This window comes from Hyperoodon ampullatus (genome assembly GCF_949752795.1).
Source record: "Hyperoodon ampullatus genome assembly, chromosome: X".
Taxonomy (NCBI): domain Eukaryota; kingdom Metazoa; phylum Chordata; class Mammalia; order Artiodactyla; family Ziphiidae; genus Hyperoodon; species Hyperoodon ampullatus.
In genome coordinates, this window is record NC_136913.1 from 87380995 (window position 1) to 87400586 (window position 19592).

Below are 19592 nucleotides of genomic sequence, written 5' to 3' on the forward strand. Positions count from 1 at the left end.
GGAGCTGGTATGCAAATGTAAGTTTAGGAGTTGTCAATTTACAGGTGGTCATCCCAATCATCAGCTACAGTGGTGTGCAATCTCCCATGAATATATTCAAAAAGAAGGCCAAGCACAGAGTCCTGGAGGACACCAACACTTATCGTGGGAAAGAAAGGGAGAAAAAGATCCCATGAGAATGACTAAGAAGTGGCCAGTGAAATAGGAGGAAAACCATCAGAGAATGGTATCACAGAAACCAAACAAAGACAGTGTTCCCAAGGAGGAAAATAAGAATAATAAGTGGTACCAAAGGCAGAGAAAAGTTGAGTAAGTTAGGGGCAGAAAGTTTCCATTTAATTTGGCAAAACGGAGCTCACTGATGACTTTGGCAAGATTAATTTCTAGGAATTGTTGGGGGCAGAAGCAAGAACCATCAGATTTTTTTTATTGAATATGTTTATGAACTGAAAGAAAAGAGCCGATAGAGATGGAGAAAAATAGGTAAAGAAACGGGAGAAAGAGGGAATGTAAAAAAGGCATAAGGGAACTGAGGAGAGAGGAGATGAGTCCAAGATAGTGTTTCAGGGAAGAAGAATAGCCTTGGACAGGTAGAAGACTAACAGCATTTCACTGAGATAGGAGGGAAAGGAGGGGTAAGATTTCAGGGAAATTGGTAGATGGTAGGGGAAGCAGCTAAGGGAATTCTCATCTGTTGGTCTTAATTTTCCAGTGAAGAACCAGGCACAGCCATCTGTCAAGAGCAAGGGTAAAGGTGATGGGATAGGAAATTCGAGGAGAGGTAACAGTTTGGAATAGTCACTGAAGACAATAGGAGAAGAAGCTGACAAGGGTCATGTAGGAAGATTTCTGGAGAATGATCCTATGATGGGAGCCGTGTTCTAGCCAGGAAATCTTTGAGGTCAAGATGTGTCCTATGAGAAGGCACCACCCAAGTGTCAGACAGCTGAATCATTAGGAGGATGGGTGCTGTAAGTATAAACAGGGAACAAGTATGTCAGTTGGAAGTCCTGTTTCTTTTGCCTTTTTAAGTTCCAGGAGGGCAGGCACCATGTTTGTTTGAGTCACCACTGGATCCCCAGGACCTAGTCCAGTGCCTGACACATAGTAGGTACTCAATAAATAGTGGGTGCATGAAACAGAGGGATACTAAAATGTCTCAGAGGCCAATCTAATGATGTAGATGCCTTACGCCCACTCCCACATCTCTCATGATATGTTTCAACCTTGTTCTGCTGAAAACACTAGCCTTCCAAATACAGACACCTGCCATTTTCTATCCTGCCCTAATCAGTATCTCTCTGTCCTAAATTTCCCTTGTATTAAATTCCTTGGATGCTTGACATTTGCAATAATGGATGCAGTTCTCTCTCCTCCTCTCCACCCTCTCTGAAGTGAAACACTAGCAATGTTCTCTCCACCATTAAGAAGTACACTTTCAGAACAGAACCCCTCTTCCCCTGTAGCACTAGAAGAGCTCTATTATTAAAATGTCAGGCATGCTGCTGTTATAGACTACAATGCCTGGGGTCATCTTCAACCAGCCTTTGTTCCTTATTACCTGTGCCACTTGACTGTGTTTCTTGGGGATGTTTTTCAGATGGTTAGACAGTACACAGACTATGTTCCTGTCTATGGAAGGAAAAAGAATTTGAATTACATGGTTTTCTTCCTAAAAGATTATTTAGAATAAAATGTCTAGCAACTCAAATCCCCTAATCCAAAGAGGCATATGCAAATACGAAGAAGCAAAGTACCTATTTCATGCTCAAGGCCATTTTTCAGAGAAAACCTGTTTCCTGGTCCGGCCATTAAAAAGCTTTTTCTTAATGGAGCTAGTCCGCAATATTTTCTCTCATGCCACAAATGTGCGATATGATAATGTCTGCTTTCTGTTCAGATTTTAAGAGGGAAGTAAAATATAATGGGTTTTGTTTTTGTTAGTGAATAACAGAACGCTGACGTCATATACTCATTTAATTCAGCACACGGGAAAAAAAGAAAGCCAAGTGCCTACCCTAATGAACTGTAGTTTAAGGCATATGGATATTAAACACTGTGACCAATATAAAATGATGGTGTTTCAAGTGGATTTATTGAAAATGGTAAGCTCAGGAATGGAATCTGGGAATGGATACTGGAATTAAGTCTCAGAAATATGCCACTGTGATCTCTCTCACCAGCACTCACCTCCCCTACCAGTTCTTTTAAGGCAGATTTATCACAGAAAGCTCTTAATTTTCAGGGATATGGGGCTGTGAAATAGAAAGGGCATGTCTCTAATAAGCAGGAGACTGCTCCCAGTACAGAAAGTAACATAAAATGATAACGACGATGATGATGATGATGTTGACAACAATGATGATAATGAGAGAGCAGCAGCAGCAGCGTCAAAATTTATGAAGTGCTTACTAGGTCTCAGGCATATGGCTTTTAGAGGAAGAAAGCTGGAGGGGCGGGGAGGTTGATTCCTAGCACTATAATACAATGACTACTCACCAAAAAGTATCCCCAATTAACCTTATTTTTTAATGCTTTTTTTAAATTGAAGTATAGTTGATTTACAATGTTGTGTTACTTTCAGGTGTACAGCACAGTGATTCAGTTTTATATGTATATATATACATATATATATATATATATTTTTAGATTCTTTTCCTTTATAGGTTATTACAAAATATTGAGTATAGTTCCCTGTGCTATACAGTAGGCCCTTGTTGGTCATCTATTTTATATATACTAGTGTGTATATGTTAATCCCAAACTCCTAATTTATCCCTCCCCCACTTTCCCCTTTGGTAACCATAAGTTTGTTTTCTATGCCTGTGGGTCTATTTCTGGTTTGCAAGTAAGTTCATTTGTATCATTCTTTTTGATTCCACATATAAACGATATGATATTTGTTTTTCTCTGTCTGGCTTACCTCACTTAATATGATAATCTCTAGGTCCACATTGCTGCAAATGGCATTATTTCATTTTTCGTAGCTGAGTAATATTCCACTGTGTGTGTGTGTGTGTGTGTGTGTGTGTGTGTGTGTATATATATATATCACATCTCCAATTAATCTTCTGATCACGCTCTGCATCAAAGGCTTCCAATTCAACTTTCTCCTTTAAAGCCACCATGTTTCCCACTCCTCTCCACTCCCACAGACACTGTTCTCTGCACCCTCCCCTTTCCTCTCAGTTTTTGGTTTGTTATTTCTACTAGTCACAGCCTTTGACTGACCTCTCCAAGTTCCCAGGTAGTACCCCCCAGTCTTTGGATTGCCATCTGGACCTCAGTTCACAGAGAAGGTGGACTTATTTTGGTAGCCATTGATGACAGGCTGGAGAAGGCAGAAGGACAGGAGAGGGACAACAGGTCAAATAAAACCAAGGAGGACAATACAAAGAATGAAAGAATGTTCTCTGGATGAGAAAAAATAAATGATGCTTGCTTGGAAGGTATGGTATAGGTGAAATTCCATGACTAAGATCAAACTACTCCATAGACACTCCATAGGAGAAAGGAGTTCCAATCTTGCCGTAAAGCAGGAGTCAGGAAACTTCTTCAGTAAAGGGCCAGACAGTAAATCATTTTAGGCTTTGCAGGCCATATGGTCCCTGTCACAACTATTCAACTCTGCCACTGTAGTGCAAAAGTAGCCATAGACAATCCATAAACAAGTGAGCTCAGCTGTGTTCCAATAAAACTTTATTTACAAAGTCGAGCAGCAGAGCAGATTTGGCCTCAGGGCCACAGTTTGCCAACCTCTGCCACAGATTAAATTCTGCCTTTCTGTGGCCTCATTAGAAGTTTTCCAAAGTCTGGAATCTTTCTAAGGAAGCAGTAGCATACTGGTTGAGAAAGTGGGCTCTGCATCAGATCAACGTGAGTGTAAACCTTAGCTCTGGCACTTTCTAGATGTGTGTCCTTGGTCGAATCACTTAATCTCTCTGAGCCTCAAGTATTCATCTGTAAAATGACACTGTCTATCCCTCAGTGTGACTGTAAATAGTAAACAAGACAATGATACATGTTACTCACTTAGCATAGGGCCTGGTCCCCAGCAAATGCCTGGTTAAGTATTGGCTGATAGTATTAGCTATTAAGGAGACTTGGTAGATAAAGGATAGGGAAGTAGGGGTTTACAGAAGGTATAATAGGATGGAGAAAGTAACAGAGCCCCTCAGATCTGGGTGCAGCTGTTGTCACATTGACTCCATTGAGCATTTGTAGGTAAGATTCTGGTCTCTGTAAAATTTTCTTCTGAGCTTAGAATTTCACCTGCAAAAGAAGATAAGCAGTGAAACAAAAGACTTCTGCAGTATCACCTCAAAGAACAGAAAACAAACAGGATAAAAGAAGGTTGTCTCACGGATTCTTGGGTCACGGTCTCAGCAGATAAGGAACTCAGAATGATGGAACAGCAACAGACCTAATGAGGTACTGGGAAAAGGTCAAGTGAGCTCTTGTGTAAGCTCACCATTTCAACTGACCTTTCAGACTGAACATTCCAGCTATATGTTAGTGCTGTCCAGTAGAACTTGCTGTGATAATGGAAATGTTCTCTATTGGTGTTATGTTCTATGTAATATGGCAGCCTACACTAGCTACAGGTGGCTACTGAGCACTTGAAATGTGACTCATGTGACTGAGGAAATGAATTTTTAATTTTATTTCATTTTAATTAACAGTCGGCTCTGCTATCATGTGACACAAGCATTCCTGAAGCATACTATGCAAAATTACTCAAAAGAAATCACAGGGCTCATGGGAAAATGGGGTTGGGCACACACATTCCAAAAATTTATCAGTAACACACACAAAAAAGGTAGGAAATTAATAAACATAGCAAAGTTTTGCCCATGTTAAATGGTTAAGCAATGTATAAACACTACAATAATTACCCTGACAAAGACCTGAAACTTGCTTGTGGAAGTGGCTGTCTACTTACGAGTTATCATGAGGTGGTGAAAGGAGGGTTATGGGGGTGGAACAGAAAGTTCTCACAGCAGATGTGAATGGGTGTGGCTCATACCACACTCAGTGATCTGAGGGAGCTGGGAGATGTGTGAGGTGTGTGTGGGTGTTCATTTTATAAATTCTTACCCAGTTCAGTTTGGCCGGGTACAGGTCCCCTTTCATCTCATGTTTCTTGTGGACAAAATCACTCCTAAGCAAACATGAAATCTGCATTTTGTTCAAATTGTTCCCTAATACATCAATCTGTTGGAACAAATTTTCATTTTCAAAACAAGCATTAGAGGAGAATTGACTGTATTTAAATTTAAATAGCCACATGTAGCTAGTGGCTACCGTGTTGGAAAGTGCAGCTATATATGAAGCAGCAAGAGTACTTGCTACTCACACACACAGAGCTTTAAGAATAACCCCCAAAAAAAGCAAGGAAGAAAGGAAACAGGCATTCAGATATAAGGCTCTAGAGTTTGGAAGACATGACTGGCCTAAAGTGAAAATTTCAGACTCATTAGCATATTGAGTTTAAGGACACATTGGGGCATCTGGGTAGACCTGTCCAGCCAAGCTTCCTACAAGTCTAGCACCTGACAGAATGGAGGAGTGAAGACTTAAGCTGGGTACCTACCTTGAGCTGTTCTTCATGGCTCAGCCTCCAGAGTGGCGTCACAACATCAGCCAGCCTTGAATAAAATAATCCAGACACCTCATTCATTATCTAAATATGTACTGAGCACCTACTACGCATAAGTACTTCCTGTCACCATTTGCTCTGGCATTTTACTTATCATTCAGAAGACCTAACTCTCAGGCCCCTGGGGAGATGGACTCTGGGAGAAGAGCCCATTTTGGTGCTGTCTACTTAACAAAGCCGAACAGATGGGCAAACCTAACATAAGAAAAATCCAGATTTATCAGGAGGTAATTAATCATATTACAAAAAGGCTTCACTGTTGGGTTCCTTTAAATAGCTCACCTCCCTAACACTTTTAAAATATAATTTGATTTAGAAAATACAGTTGTTGCATAAAATGAGGTATATTTGTGTTTGCATGGCTGCGGTGGGACTACTCATTTCTAATTCATCTCATCTCTAAGTCTCTGGTTTTCAGTATACCTGTCCTGGACCTTTTGAGACACAAAGTCCCAGTTTAATATTCTCTTTCTGCCAAAAACACACATAAAGGCAAGGAGAACATTTTCTGCAATCACAAAGCATTTCCACCAACATTCCTTAGATGTCTTAAGTTTGCCCTGGGTATCCTACCTGAGGTGCCCCCCTGAATCCCTGCAAATGCCACACTGTACGTCAGGCATACAGAATTTCAGTAGGCCCAGAGATTCAGATTTGTTAAGGGGAAGGGATATCACCCGTGGCCTTACCTTTCCTGCCAGGAATCATCTAGTGGTCCAAGATGTCTTGGTTTCTTCTGACTTTTCTGTCTTCTTTGACACTTCTTGGCTATCATGTAGGTGAAGTTTCCCTTACATGCTGAGCCCAGAAAGAGTTGTGACCAACCTGGAGGTTTTCTGGCACACCGGGGGAGCAAATAATAATAGCATCTACCTTATAGAGTGGTTGCAAGAGTTAAATAAGGGATAATAAAAAGCACTTAGCACGGTGCTGGGAAAACTGGACAGCTACATGAGAAAGAATGAAATTAGAACACTCCCTAACACCACGCACAAAAATAAACTCAAAATGGATTAAAGACTTAAATGTAAGGCCAGACACTAAAACTCTTAGAGGAAACCATAGGCAGAACACTCTATGACATAAATCACAGCAAGATCCCTTTTGACCCACCTCCTAGAGAAATGGAAATAAAAAACAAAAAACAAAAATAAACAAATGCGACCTAATGAAACGTAAAAGCTTTTGCACAGCAAAGGAAACCATAAACAAGATGAAAAGACAACCCTCAGAATAGGAGAAAATATTTGCAAACAAAGCAAATGACAGAGGATTAATCTCCAAAATATACAAGCAGCTCATGCAGCTCAATATCAAAAAAACAAACAACCCAATCCAAAAATGGGCAGAAGACCTAAACAGACATTTCTCCAAAGAAGACATACAGATTGCCAACAAACACATGAAAGAATGCTCAACAGCACTAATCCTTAGAGAAACGCAAATCAAAACTACAATGAGGTATCACCTCACACCAGTCAGAATGGCCATCATCAAAAAATCTACAAACAATAAATGCTGGAGAGGGTGTGGAGAAAAGGGAACCCTCTTGCACTGCTGGTGGGAATGTAAATTGATACAGCCACTATGGAGAACAGTACGGAGGTTCCTTAAAAAACTAAAAATGGAACTACCATATGATCCAGCAATCCCACTACTGGGCATATACCCTGAGAAAACCATAATTCAAAAAGAGACATGTACCACAATGTTCACCGCAGCTCTATTTACAATAGCCAGGATGTCGAAGCAACCTAAGTGTCCATCAACAGATGAATGGATAAAGAAGATGTGGCACATATATACAATGGAATACTACTAAGCCATAAAAAGAAACGAAATTGAGTTATTTGTAGTGAGGTGGATGGACCTAGAGTCTGTCATACAGAGTGAAGTAAGTCAGAAAGAGAAAGACAAATACTGTATGCTAACACATATATATGGAATCTAAAAAAAAATTGGTTCTGAAGAGGCTAGGGGCAGGATAGGAATAAAGACACAGATGTAGAGAATGGACTTGAGCCCACGGGGAGGGGGAAGGGTAAGCTGGGACAAAGTGAGAGAGTGGCATGGACATATATACACTACCAAATGTGAAACAGATAGCTAGTGGGAAGCAGCCGCATAGCACACACAGAGAGATCAGCTCAGTGCTTTGTGATCACCTAGAGGGGTGGGATAGGGAGGGTGGGAGGAAGACGAAAGAGGGAGGAGAAATGGGGATATATGTATATGTATAGCTGATCCACTTTGTTATAAAGCAGAAACTAACACACCATTGTGAAGCAATTATACTCCAGTAAAGATGTTAAAAAAAAAAAAGCACTCAGCAGATTAAATAGACATGATGTTTGTAGAGCTCTGAGCAGTGTCCAGTGCCTGGGAAAAACTCAGTACATGTTAATTGCAACTGTCATGATGTTTAAAGACCGTATGGGACTGAATGGGGGTGGCAATATTAAAGGAAGGGAGCAAGGGGAAGGAATAGTGGGAGTAACTATGAGTTAAAAGCTGAAGAGTTAGAACAGGTGAAGGGTCTCACTTTGGAAAGAGGAAGGAACCCCTCTTCCTCCAACACAGGACTCTCTGTTGTTGCCTATTTACCTAATGGTGCCTGATCATTGATGTTTAACTATTTTGAGTACCCAGGACACATGAATGGACTTGGCCAGACACCTCACCGATCTGCCATGAAATTACCTTTTTGCCCTTGCCCTCTACCTTGGATTTCATCCCAATGTTAAGTCGTACCTTAATTCATAATGAAATACATTTCAAGTCCAATGTATGGAATAGGTTTATTAACAAAGATTCTTCCATGGACTCAATGCAACCAAAAATAAATAAATAAATAAATTTATTTTAAAAATTAAAAAGATTCTTCCATGGCTCCCTCTATTACTGTGAAATTAGTACGCATGATCACTACATAATTTAGAGGATGCTGACATGGGTGCTGTAATATTTAGCCCATACAGTATTTTGTATGTTTACAAAGTACTAAAGAAAGTAACTGTCATAGCTTGGAAGCATTCTGAGCATTTCAAATTTCTAACAGAATAAATTTAAGCTGGCCTAGAGTTCAGGTGTTAACAATAACACACTCCACCCAGCTCCCAGGAAGGGACAAGTCATTAAGAACATGGGCTCTGGGGCCATGTTCTAATCCCAACAGCAGCTGTTCAACATGTGTCACTGCCCTGCCTCAGGCTCTGATTCGAGGTGTGTCACTTGACTTCTTTGCGCCTCAATGTGTCCAACCTGTAAACCTGGCGAGATATAATAATGCATGCGAGTGCTGTGAGCGTAAGAACAATTATGTGAAAACTTAAAACAACACACACACGCAAACTCTCCTAACCTCAGTGCCTGCTGGAGTGTGGTGAACGTAAGGCCCTCTCAGGACCACCTGTTAATGCTACCAAATGTGTGACCTGTGGTAGACCTTTTTCCAAGGTGAGACAAATGTGTATATTTGATATAAGGAAAAGCAAAACCAGAGAAAGGAACGAGCCAAGGGGCAGGAGACAAAGAATAAAGAATGGTATGGAGAGAGGCACTGAGGAGGCCCACACTACAGGGGGAGAGGGTGGTGCTCTTCCAGGAAAGGGGCCCTGTCCCTCCAGCTGGCAGGGAAGGAAGAAGGAAACTGCAGGCCCACTGGGGGTTGGCAGAGGGGCAGGGGAGCTGAGGAATTTGAGTACAGCTATCTCTATCCCATGATATTTAGACTTTTTGTGAGTGTGGGCCCTCTCCCTGGTGACTGCCACTATGACTGTGCTCCACTTACCCTGTACCCCTTGTCCTTCTACACTTCTCCAAATGGTCAGATATAGTCTACAATAGGATTCTACTATTTCAGGGTGCCAACCAGACATCTCTCCTGGTAAAGAGCCTCTCATCATACTTAGTAATTTCTCAAGTGAAATATAGTTTTCAAGGCAGTACACTAATACCAGTCAAAGTGAGTTATATTTTGTTTTTATAGTGTTTCCTGTTTTAAATAAATGCTTGGGTTAAAAAAAAAAAAAGAATGTGACAACTGCTCTATTTCTGCCTCAGGAATTGATCAGAAAGAGACCCAAGGTCCAGAGCTGCCAGAGAGCAAGGTATACTAACTCTCTAGGGCTGAATAGCTAACCAGCCCGAAATACTCAGAGAGGTTCAAAGCAGAGACTACGTAGTAGGTTTAATCCTCACAGAGTCAAGGATCTCCTTGGAGCAAATGTTCACCCACGGAAAAGGATCCTGCTTACACTCTCCGTTCACCCTTCTTGCAGCTGGCCTGGCCCCAGACATGGTTCCTGACTAAACCAGACGGACAGATGGGTACTGCTACGTCCTGACTGCAGCCCACGTGCAGTCAGGTCCTTCCTTCCCCCACCAGACCCCCCTCACCAGCCCTTCCATCCCTCTCTTCTTTGGGCAAGTTCTGCCCACCGTGTTTGTAAGAAGGGTAACGAGGAAGAGACACTAGGAAAGGCTACCACTGAACTTGGGCGGGCTGCAGGGCCGGAAGAGCCGGCAAGGGGGAAGCAGGGGGAGGTCAGAACACAGGCGGACGCAGAGCTCGATGGAACCACATGCAGCCAGCGTCCGGTCGTCCCCTCCCCCACCTCGCCTGCCTTCCCAACTCCCCGCCCAGGGCGCAGCTTGGCGCAGTAAGCAGTTTTCTCTACTGCAAGGAATAAATCGGGTTTTCGGACACTCCACGTACCCCTCTTACCTTCGTAACCTACAAATCTTCTTACAAACCGGAGGCGGTTAACCACAAAATCAGCTAAGGGCCCGCATCGCAGCAGCTGGGAAGAGTCACTTTCTGGTGCGTCCAGCGCCTCTACTCCCGGGACAGACGCGACGGGACGCTGGGCTCCCCCTGGGCGCTGGCTGGCCCGACACCGTGCAGCTTGTCTCGAGAGCCCTTCCCCCGACTTTGTCCGGGCGCTTCTCTAGAAATCTGCTGAAGCACTCCTTGCGCTAAGGCCCGGCGCCTTCCCCACCCCTCCGCGCGACCCCGCCGCGCGACCCCGCCCCCTGCCTGCTCTCCTCACCCTCCCATTGGTGGATCTGGATAAATCTCCTAAATCACTTAGAAATTCGCACTACTGTAGCGTAAACTGCGCTACCTCTATAGGGGTAGCCTACAACCAAAAGAATAGTTTTCTAATGGTAGAATTGCAGGCATCAGATCCATAATGGATTGGAAGATTGGGAGATGAAGAGCGGGGTAGCTTCCTCAAATCGCAGCGCTGAAGAATGCACACGTATGTGCTGTAAAAAAAATTTTTTATTCTGTTACTTTAACAGAATAAAATTTACAGCAAAGTGAATCTACATTTTATGACGCTAGATTTCTATACTTAATAGTAATTGGGCTTAAATGGAAAGCACTTTATAGTCAACATTTCAGTTATTTATTCAAAGCATAATATGCCTATTATGTGCAAGGCAATGCATTAACCCTATTGAGTACAGCAGTAAGTTAAACAAGGACCAGTAACTCACATAACAGCAAACATTGTCAGCCTGACCAAGGTTCAAAGCACAGATCTGCCACTTATAAGCTGTGTGAATTTGGGCCAGTTACTTAATTGCTCAGTGCCTCATTTTCCTCATCTGAAAAAATATCCGTAACAATTGTACCTACCTCACTGGGTTTTGATAAAGATTAAAGAAGTTAATGCATGCAAAGTGCTTAGAACAGAGTAAGCACACACTCAATAAATGTTAGCTATTATCATTCAAAAATAATTGTATATACTGTGTGTATATACACACACATGTGCATATATACCTTTTTTTAAAAAAGATCTTTATACGATGTGTAAAACAAATAAGCTACAAGGTTATATTGTACAACACAGGGAATACACCCAATATTTTATAATAACTTTAAATGGAGTATAATCTATAAGTGCTTTGAATCACTATGTTGTACACCTGAAACTAATAGAGTATTATAATCAACTATACCCTAATGAAAAAAAAATTTAATCCACTAAAAAAAAAGAAAAGAAGAGAGATCTTTGCTTCCCATTCTAAAGACTTGAGCAGGTAAGTGCTTGACTCAGATTGTGGCCTTCCTAACTGCTCTAATGGCTCTTGAGCAAAACTGGAGTGCAAACCACTGCTTCAGGTTTCTAGGCCTGCACTGGGCTAGCAGGTGAAACCAGGCCAGAGAGTGTGCTTTTGGGTCTCTTCTCCCTTTCTCTCCTCTTAATCCCCTCTTATTCAGAAAACCAGCTCTACTCCTTTCCTAACCTCTTCTTCCCCTTTCTTCTTCCCATGCCCTTCTGCTCCTTTATCATTTCTCATCTTGGCATCTTTTGTTGTGCCTAGCCCAGAGCCAGGTGCCCAATAGGAGCTCAATAAATATTTGTTGAATTGATTTGAATCCCACTTTGTCTACTGAAAGGAAGAGGGCATATCTTCGCTCACCCCCACCCTCACCTGCTCTGAGCATCCAATCAAACGCATTTAAAGAAGGTCTGTCATTTGAGAAGGCAGAACACTGAGGGGTGATGAGAGAAAAGAGATTAAGGAAGCTATAATGTAATTATTTAGCCTTAACACTTCTATATATATTTAATCTGATAAACCATGTTCTTCTCTACAAGTGAAATCATTACATTTGTAAGAGGGGGGAAATATCCCATATTATAGAAAAGGTTAGACTCTTCAACAGGAAAGTCAATAAATGAACATGTCATAGGTGATAAGAAATACTGTTGAATTAAATAAGAGCCGAAACCAAGATAACCTTTGCTTAACTTTGTTACCAGCAAACCAAATCCCCACAAAGTGAAATCTCTAGAAATTTGTCAAATATTCTCATTTTGGACCAAAGAAAGGATTTCTGAGAGGCTACGGCATTAGCTCTCAGAAATAACATGTATTAAAATCACTTGGAAAAATAAATAAACAAATAAAATCACTCGGCAGTTAGGGCTGATTTGGTTCCATTAGCCATGTTCTTCAGGTGTGCTTCCCAGGCCTCTAGGCCTGTGTTAGAGGCCATGAGGGATAGACATAGCCTGTGCCCTCGAGAGTATGTGACCTGATGGAAAGACAAGGCTCACAAAGTCAGAATACACAACCATGGGCTTTGGTAATTCTAGAAAAGCAGAGGATCTTCTTGGTAATTAAGGAAGGAAGAGAATGAGAATTGAACTAATGCATAGAATTTTAATCACCTGAGAGGAGGTGGGGGCTGCAGCATGAAAAGGGGAATGAGCGAAATATATGTCTGAGGCCCAGAAGGAGGCAGGCCCGGCTGGAAGGGACTGTGGTGCCAAAGTCAGTGGAGATCAATAGGTCCAGGAAGATAAAGGGCCTGGAGCCATTCCTACTGTATTTTTATACTTTTGGGCAGCATTAAACATTTTTATTAAATAGAAAAAAAAAGAAGGGCCTGGAGTTGTGGTGCTGGGATGAGGGGTTTGATCTAGTTCCCTTAACAGGGCAGCTAGTGAAGAATTTTTCATGAGATGTTTCTGGAAGTGAACTTTAGCAGCTGTGTGTAGGATGGATTTTAGGGTGTAGTGACTTGGAAGCTGAGGGAGATTGCTACAGTCATCCAGATGGGAGGTGCTGAGTCTCTGTACTAAGGCAGGCTACACTGCACTTTGCAAGAGTTTCTCAAAATGTGCACAGGGGCCCGTGTGCAACGTAATCATCTGGGGTGATTGTAACACATGCAGGTTCTTGAGCCCCACCCCACACTTACAGAATCAAAATCTGAGGGGGGAGGGGGATAGGGCCCAAGAATATCTGGGTTTTTAACAAGCACCCCAGTGATGCCTGTGAAAATTTGAGCCCTACTACCAGGCATCAACTCAAATTCCAGATGAATTAGTTGAAGGTCAAAAAAAATCAAATCATAAAGCCCTAAAATAAAATATAGATGATTATACATCTGAAATTTGGAGGCAGGAGAACTTTAGCAGTGGGAAAAAACCACCGCATATGTAGATTTTACTACATAAATCTGAAAAACTTCTATATGACAAAAATATAATTAAATTCAGTCATAAACAAACAGAAAAATATATACGACTACGGCAAAAGGTCAATTTCTTTATCGCATAAAAAGCTATATAAACTGATAAGAAAAATCCAATGACCACAATAGAGACCTTGGCAAAGACATGGAGAGGTAATTCGCAGGAAAAGAGACATAACTGGTCAAAAAATGCTTTGTTCTACCTCACTAATAATGACAGAACATGCAAACTATATATCAAGTAGATAATACTATTTTATCTATAAAGTTAATGAAGATTCTAAAAAGAACTGATATTCCTCAAAGTAGACCATGGACAGTGAGGCAGATGCTCTCAGGCATTGCTGGTGGGATTGTAAATTGATACAAACTTCCTGGAAAGCAATTAGAATCCAGAGCCTTTAAAAATTTTATACTATTTGCCCCAGAAATTCCACCTCTAGGCATCTATTCTAAAGAAATAGAGATGTGAACAAAGATATATGCCCAGAGGCTCTCAAAGTTAAAAATAAGAAACCATCTTCAAGGTCCAACATTAGAAAAATAGGGAATGGTTACGTAAAATATGGTCTGTCCATAGACTATTAGACACTAAAAATTATGCTCGTAGTATGGTGTTAGAAGTCAGGATGGCATTACCTTTCTGGTGCAGGGAGTAGCTGGCAGGGGTATGAGGAGGCTTCTGAGGTGCTGGTAGTATTCTATTTCTTCATCTGGGTGCTGGTTATAAAGATGTATTCACTTTGTGAAAATTCATTGTTATACTCTTCATATGTGTGCTTTTCTGTATGTGTTATACTTCAATAAAAAATTTAACTTAGGGCTTCGCTGGTGGCACAGTGGTTAAGAATCTCCCTGCCAACGCAGGGGACACGAGTTCGAGCCCTGCTCCGGAAGATCCCACATGCCGCGGAGCAACTAGGCCCGTGCTCTGCAACTACTGAGCCTGTACTCTAGAGCCCGCGAGCCACAACTACTGAGCCCGAGTGCCACAACTACTGAAGCCCACGCACCTAGAGCCTGTGCTCTGCAACAAGAGAAGCCACCCAATGAGAAGCCCACGCATCTCAACGAAGAGTAGCCCCCGCTGGCTGCAACTAGAGAAAAGCCTGCGCGCAGCAACAAAGACACAACACAGCCAAAAATTAATTAATTAATTAAAAAAAATTTTTAACTTAAAATTGTCTTTAAAAAGTTTATAATGACATAGAAATATGTGTAGAAGGCAACCTTAAGTGAAAAGGGCAGGATAAAGAATTGTGCATTCAGTATGATTTTAAATTTGTAAAGAAAAAAATGCATTGGAAGGCAATATGCCAGCTGTTTTCAGTGGTTGCTTCTAGAGAGTGGGCTTGGGGTGATCATTTGCAAAATTTTTTTTCCATTTCTGTACTTTCTATTTTTTTATACAATAGAAAGTCATTACATTGAAAATTAGGGGGGAGAGAAAAACACCTAAAATATCAGAGAAAAAAAGTGACTTGATGAATCTTGGTGAAGCTCCCATAGTCCAGTATATGGTACTGAGAACTAGATTTCATCAGTTCCCGTGGAAGTGATTTAGACTCTGAGGGACTAATTTACACTAAGCAGGTTAATAGGAGACTGGCTTACAAGCCAAATGCCAGTGAGGAATACAGTATCTCGTGACTGACATATTCTTATCTCCTGTACAAGGTTATACCTACGTACTATTAATGTACCTGAGAAACCAAACTAATGATCATTTGTAATTTGAATATATGGAGCTGAATGGTTTTGAGGGAGCTCTTTGGCTGGGTTATTTGTAACACATTTTACCAGATCAGTGTTCCTGTTACTTGAACAATGCTGGATAAACACTGACACTCCAATGTTCTTTTTCCACCATCTCTAACTAGTTGCCAGAATCTTCTGTCATTGCAATATTAACTGCCTCCTAGCCTCATTACATGTCACAGTTGCCAAGGTAACAGCTCATCTTACATGAATTACATTCCAGGTTAGTAGCTCCCAGGTGAGATATTGGGAAGCATCTTAATCTCATCTGCAGTATATGTACAAATTATATTTACAAGAAGCCACTTCAGGGAAGAGTCACAGATGGCTAGTTTCATCCACTGTGAGCTTTTATTTTTTTTTAAATTTTCAATTGAAGAGTCTATCATTTCCTGATTTATGTGTCTAATTTTTTCTAAAGTCTACCTCTTAGGTTTGGAGATACACATTACTTTTGGGGCCCTTCATTTCCCTGATAAACGTTAAGGGTTTTTGACAATAGTACTTAGGAGAATGGCACTGGCACTTAGGGAAATCAGGGAATCTTTTGGGAGAGGGAGATGATAGTGCAACATCGAGTGAAGGTCCAGTGAGCATGTAGAGAAAGAGTTAACATAATAGGAAAGCTCTTATGTTGGAGGTGGGAGGAATTACCCTGGAAACTGTCACCAAACTACCTAGCTACCTTTATGTTCTGGTTTCCAGGGTAACGCAGATACTTACTACCTCACATTTACATGGCTGGTGCTAATGTTCATTTTCTGACTTAATGTCTCAACCCTTTGCTTTTTATAGTGTTGAAATTTGCAGTTCAATGTCAGTAGCATCCCAGCGCTGACAGTCATCCCTTAGATCTAGATGTAGAGAAATAACATGGGGACACCTATCCCATGTCCTGCTCTACATTGGAATGCCATCAGTACATGAACCTTGGCTTCATGCTTGGGACTCAGCACTGAGGGCACAAATTCTACAAATTACCTAAAGGCTAAAATTTCAGTCCTTTCCAAATCACCATCCTCAGCAAATGCTCAATAATAAAGAGACTCATCTCTACTTTCTTTCCTGATGCTATGCACCTGGATTTCTTTTAAGAGCCATTATTAAGTTGAATGGAATGGTAGAACTAGGCTGCTTTTAGGCATGCACCCACTTTTATGTTCCATGATTCTGTGAAGAAACTGGTAGATGAAATACTTTCTGCCCCATTCCCATTGAGTTGTTTAAGATACACTATTTGGTTTCTGATCTTATAATTAGGATCTTTTCCAGAGGAACCCAATCACATTGGAAATGAAAGTTGATTATCCAGAACAGCCAATATCATAATAATAATGAGTATTCAGGGCTTCCCTGGTGGTGCAGTGGTTAAGAATCTGCCTGCCAATGCAGGGAACATGGGTTCGAGCCCTGGTCCGGGGAGATCCCACATGCCGCGGAGCAACTAAGCCCGTGCACCACAACTACTGAGCCTGCACTCTAGAGCCTGTGAGCCACAACTACTGAGTCCACGTGCCACAACTACTGAAGCCCATGTGCCTAGAGCCCATGCTCCGCAAAAGAGAAGCCACCGCAATGAGAAGCCCGCACACCGCAACGAAAAGTAGCCCCCACTCGCCACAACTAGAGAAAGCCTGCTCGCAGCAATGAAGACCCAAAGCAACCAAAAATTAACTTATTAATTAATTTAAGAAGATAATGAGTATCCAACATTTATTGAATCCTTACTTTGTGCCTCCCACTGTGCTCTGTGTTCTATGTGCATTATTCCATGTAAGTACCTATTTTACAGATAAGAAAATTGGCAGCTGTATTTTATAGATGCGATAACTGAGACTTAGAGAAGGATCAGTAACTTGCCCTAGGTCACACAGTAAGTGATGGAACCAGAACTTGAATTCAACTGTCTGGTGCCACATCTCCACTCTTAATCCTTTAACTTTCGGCCAGCGGTTCTCAAATTTTGATGCCAGCGTGCATCAAAATTCCCTGGAGGGCTCCTTAAAACACAGATTGCTGGGTCCCATCTCCAGAGATTCTGATTCAGTAGGTCTGGGGCAGGGCCTGATAATTTGCATTTCTAACAAGTTCCCAAGTGATGCTGATGCTGATGCTGCTGGAGCATAGGACCTGCACTCTGTACTCTACTGCCTCCGGTCAAGAGCAGAAGAGCCTACAGCTGAAATGAAGCACAGGGGGCTTGCGCTCTCCTCATGGCTCAGTACTCAGGGATCCTGGGGATGTTCTGATCTGCAGGTTTCAGTCACTACCTCTGCCTCTCCAGGAAGACCAGACAACTGACTAGAGACTTCACCCTGGGGGAGTACACAGTGCATAGGCTGCCTTCATAGAATACAATATTTCTGGAAAGAACTGGACATATCCTGAGTTAGGCTCAGTTCTAACTTAGTCCTGACAGCTATAAAAACCTGCTGCATGTATCATGTGATCTTGGTTCTCCTTTGGAAGTAACCTGAAGGGTTAAAATTGAAGCTCAGTATTTGCTGAGTATAGCTACCTGTCAGTTGGGATTTTGATATGTCACACATTCAGTCTGAGGCTGCGGAGGGGCTCGAGTAGCACCACTTGTGAAGCTGAGGAAAGAGCCATTACCTTGCAAGCTCTCCTTAGAGCTGGTTGTTCACACCTACCTTATAAAGAACACATGTTGCCTACAGTAGACAGAGGCACATGTTGAACATAACACTTACCCCACCATAACGTTATTTCTCTTTTCACTTTTTCCACCACGTGCCTTGTAGTTTCCTGAGATACAGCTGAGGCCACTGAGTTTCAAGGCAGCGGAGTGAGGTGTTCATTAGTGTAGCTGCACACTAGAATCGCTTGGACAGTTTTGTAAAAATACCAGTGCTGGGGACCCCACCCCAGACCAATTAAATCAGAGTCTCTGCAGATGGGCCCCACTAATATGAATTAAAAACATTTCCAGGTGATTCTAATGCTAGCCAAGTTTAAGGACCAATAATGATCCAAAAATATAGGCTCTGCTATGGGGCAGACTCCATTTCTATCTCTGCCACTTAGGAAAAGATGGCCTAACCTCTCCGAGCCTCGATTTCTTCCATCTGTAAAAACTGGCATAATAATTGACCCCATTGGACTTGTTTCATAGGGCTGTCTGGAGGATTAAATGGGCTGGTGTATATAATGCACTGTAATGATACAGTGCCTAGCACAGAGCCATCTCTCTCTAGATGGTAGCCAGTAATAAAATTAAGGCATCCCACTTCAGTCTACAGAGCAAGTCCTCAGACTGTGACCCTATGGGAGATGTGGGTGTTGTACCCACTCTTGGGTGGATCTCACAGTCTTTCAATCAGGACTGCTATTACAAGGCAAATGACTCTGCAGAACATCTACCGTACATTACAGCAAACCTCTCCCATAACAAACTGAGGAAATGATGCTTATTTGAATGACACAAGTAAATGCAAACCAGAAACAAAGTAACATTAATAGTCTAAGAGAGCAGCCCACAAAATACCTCAAGGGAATAATAGACCACTTGGGGTTCTCAGACCACACTTTGAGAACCACCAAAAGAATGCGGGATGATCTGTGCTATAACTGGTCACCTCATTAGCAGTTACCCCAGAATTTCCAGAGCATTCAGGGGTCACAATCCAAAAAAAAAAACAACCCAGTTCTGTTGCCTAGTGTCTCACTAATTTACACATTTATGTTAACTCTTCACTCTCTGCAGGCATGTGAGTTTGTGAACCCTTGGGAAGTCACCATCCAGAGACCTCTACAGTTGAAGCAAAAACCTACAGATATTTAAGTGGTAAGATGTAAGGAATGAGATGGATCAAGAACAGAATTTCTCAGGCCCTAAGAGACAACAAAGAGGGCCACCTCTTTGTAGGAACCAGGTATAGGGTCTCAGCTCAGTTTCAACTTCAAGTAGAAAAATCCAGTATTCTATTTCACCTCCAGAGCCAGATAAAAAATATCCATCTCAACCAATAGCCAACATCATGATAAATGATAAAATAGAAGTTAGTATAATGTAGTTGTTAACAAAATGAACTTTTGGTTTCAGACCTACCTGGGTTTTATTTTATTCTTTTAAAGATTTTTTTTGATGTGGACCATATTTAAAGTCTTTATTGAATTTGTTACAGTACCGCTTCTGTTTTATGTTTTGATATT

General features: G+C 41.6%; 1 protein-coding gene across 1 annotated transcript in view; it reads right to left on the reverse strand.

The window, feature by feature from the left end:
• The window catches only part of TRMT2B (tRNA methyltransferase 2 homolog B), a gene marked incomplete at both ends in the record, with an annotated part of 35343 nt that extends 25385 nt beyond the window's left edge, over nucleotides 1–9958 (reverse strand). The window contains 8 exon segments of the mRNA XM_079728074.1: nucleotides 1562–1632; nucleotides 3232–3283; nucleotides 3287–3331; nucleotides 4138–4260; nucleotides 4264–4272; nucleotides 5594–5648; nucleotides 6349–6532; nucleotides 9916–9958. Of these exon segments, the coding sequence (XP_079584200.1) occupies nucleotides 1562–1632; nucleotides 3232–3283; nucleotides 3287–3331; nucleotides 4138–4260; nucleotides 4264–4272; nucleotides 5594–5648; nucleotides 6349–6532; nucleotides 9916–9958 (582 nt within the window).
• Nucleotides 9959–19592: the final 9634 nt, after the last annotated feature.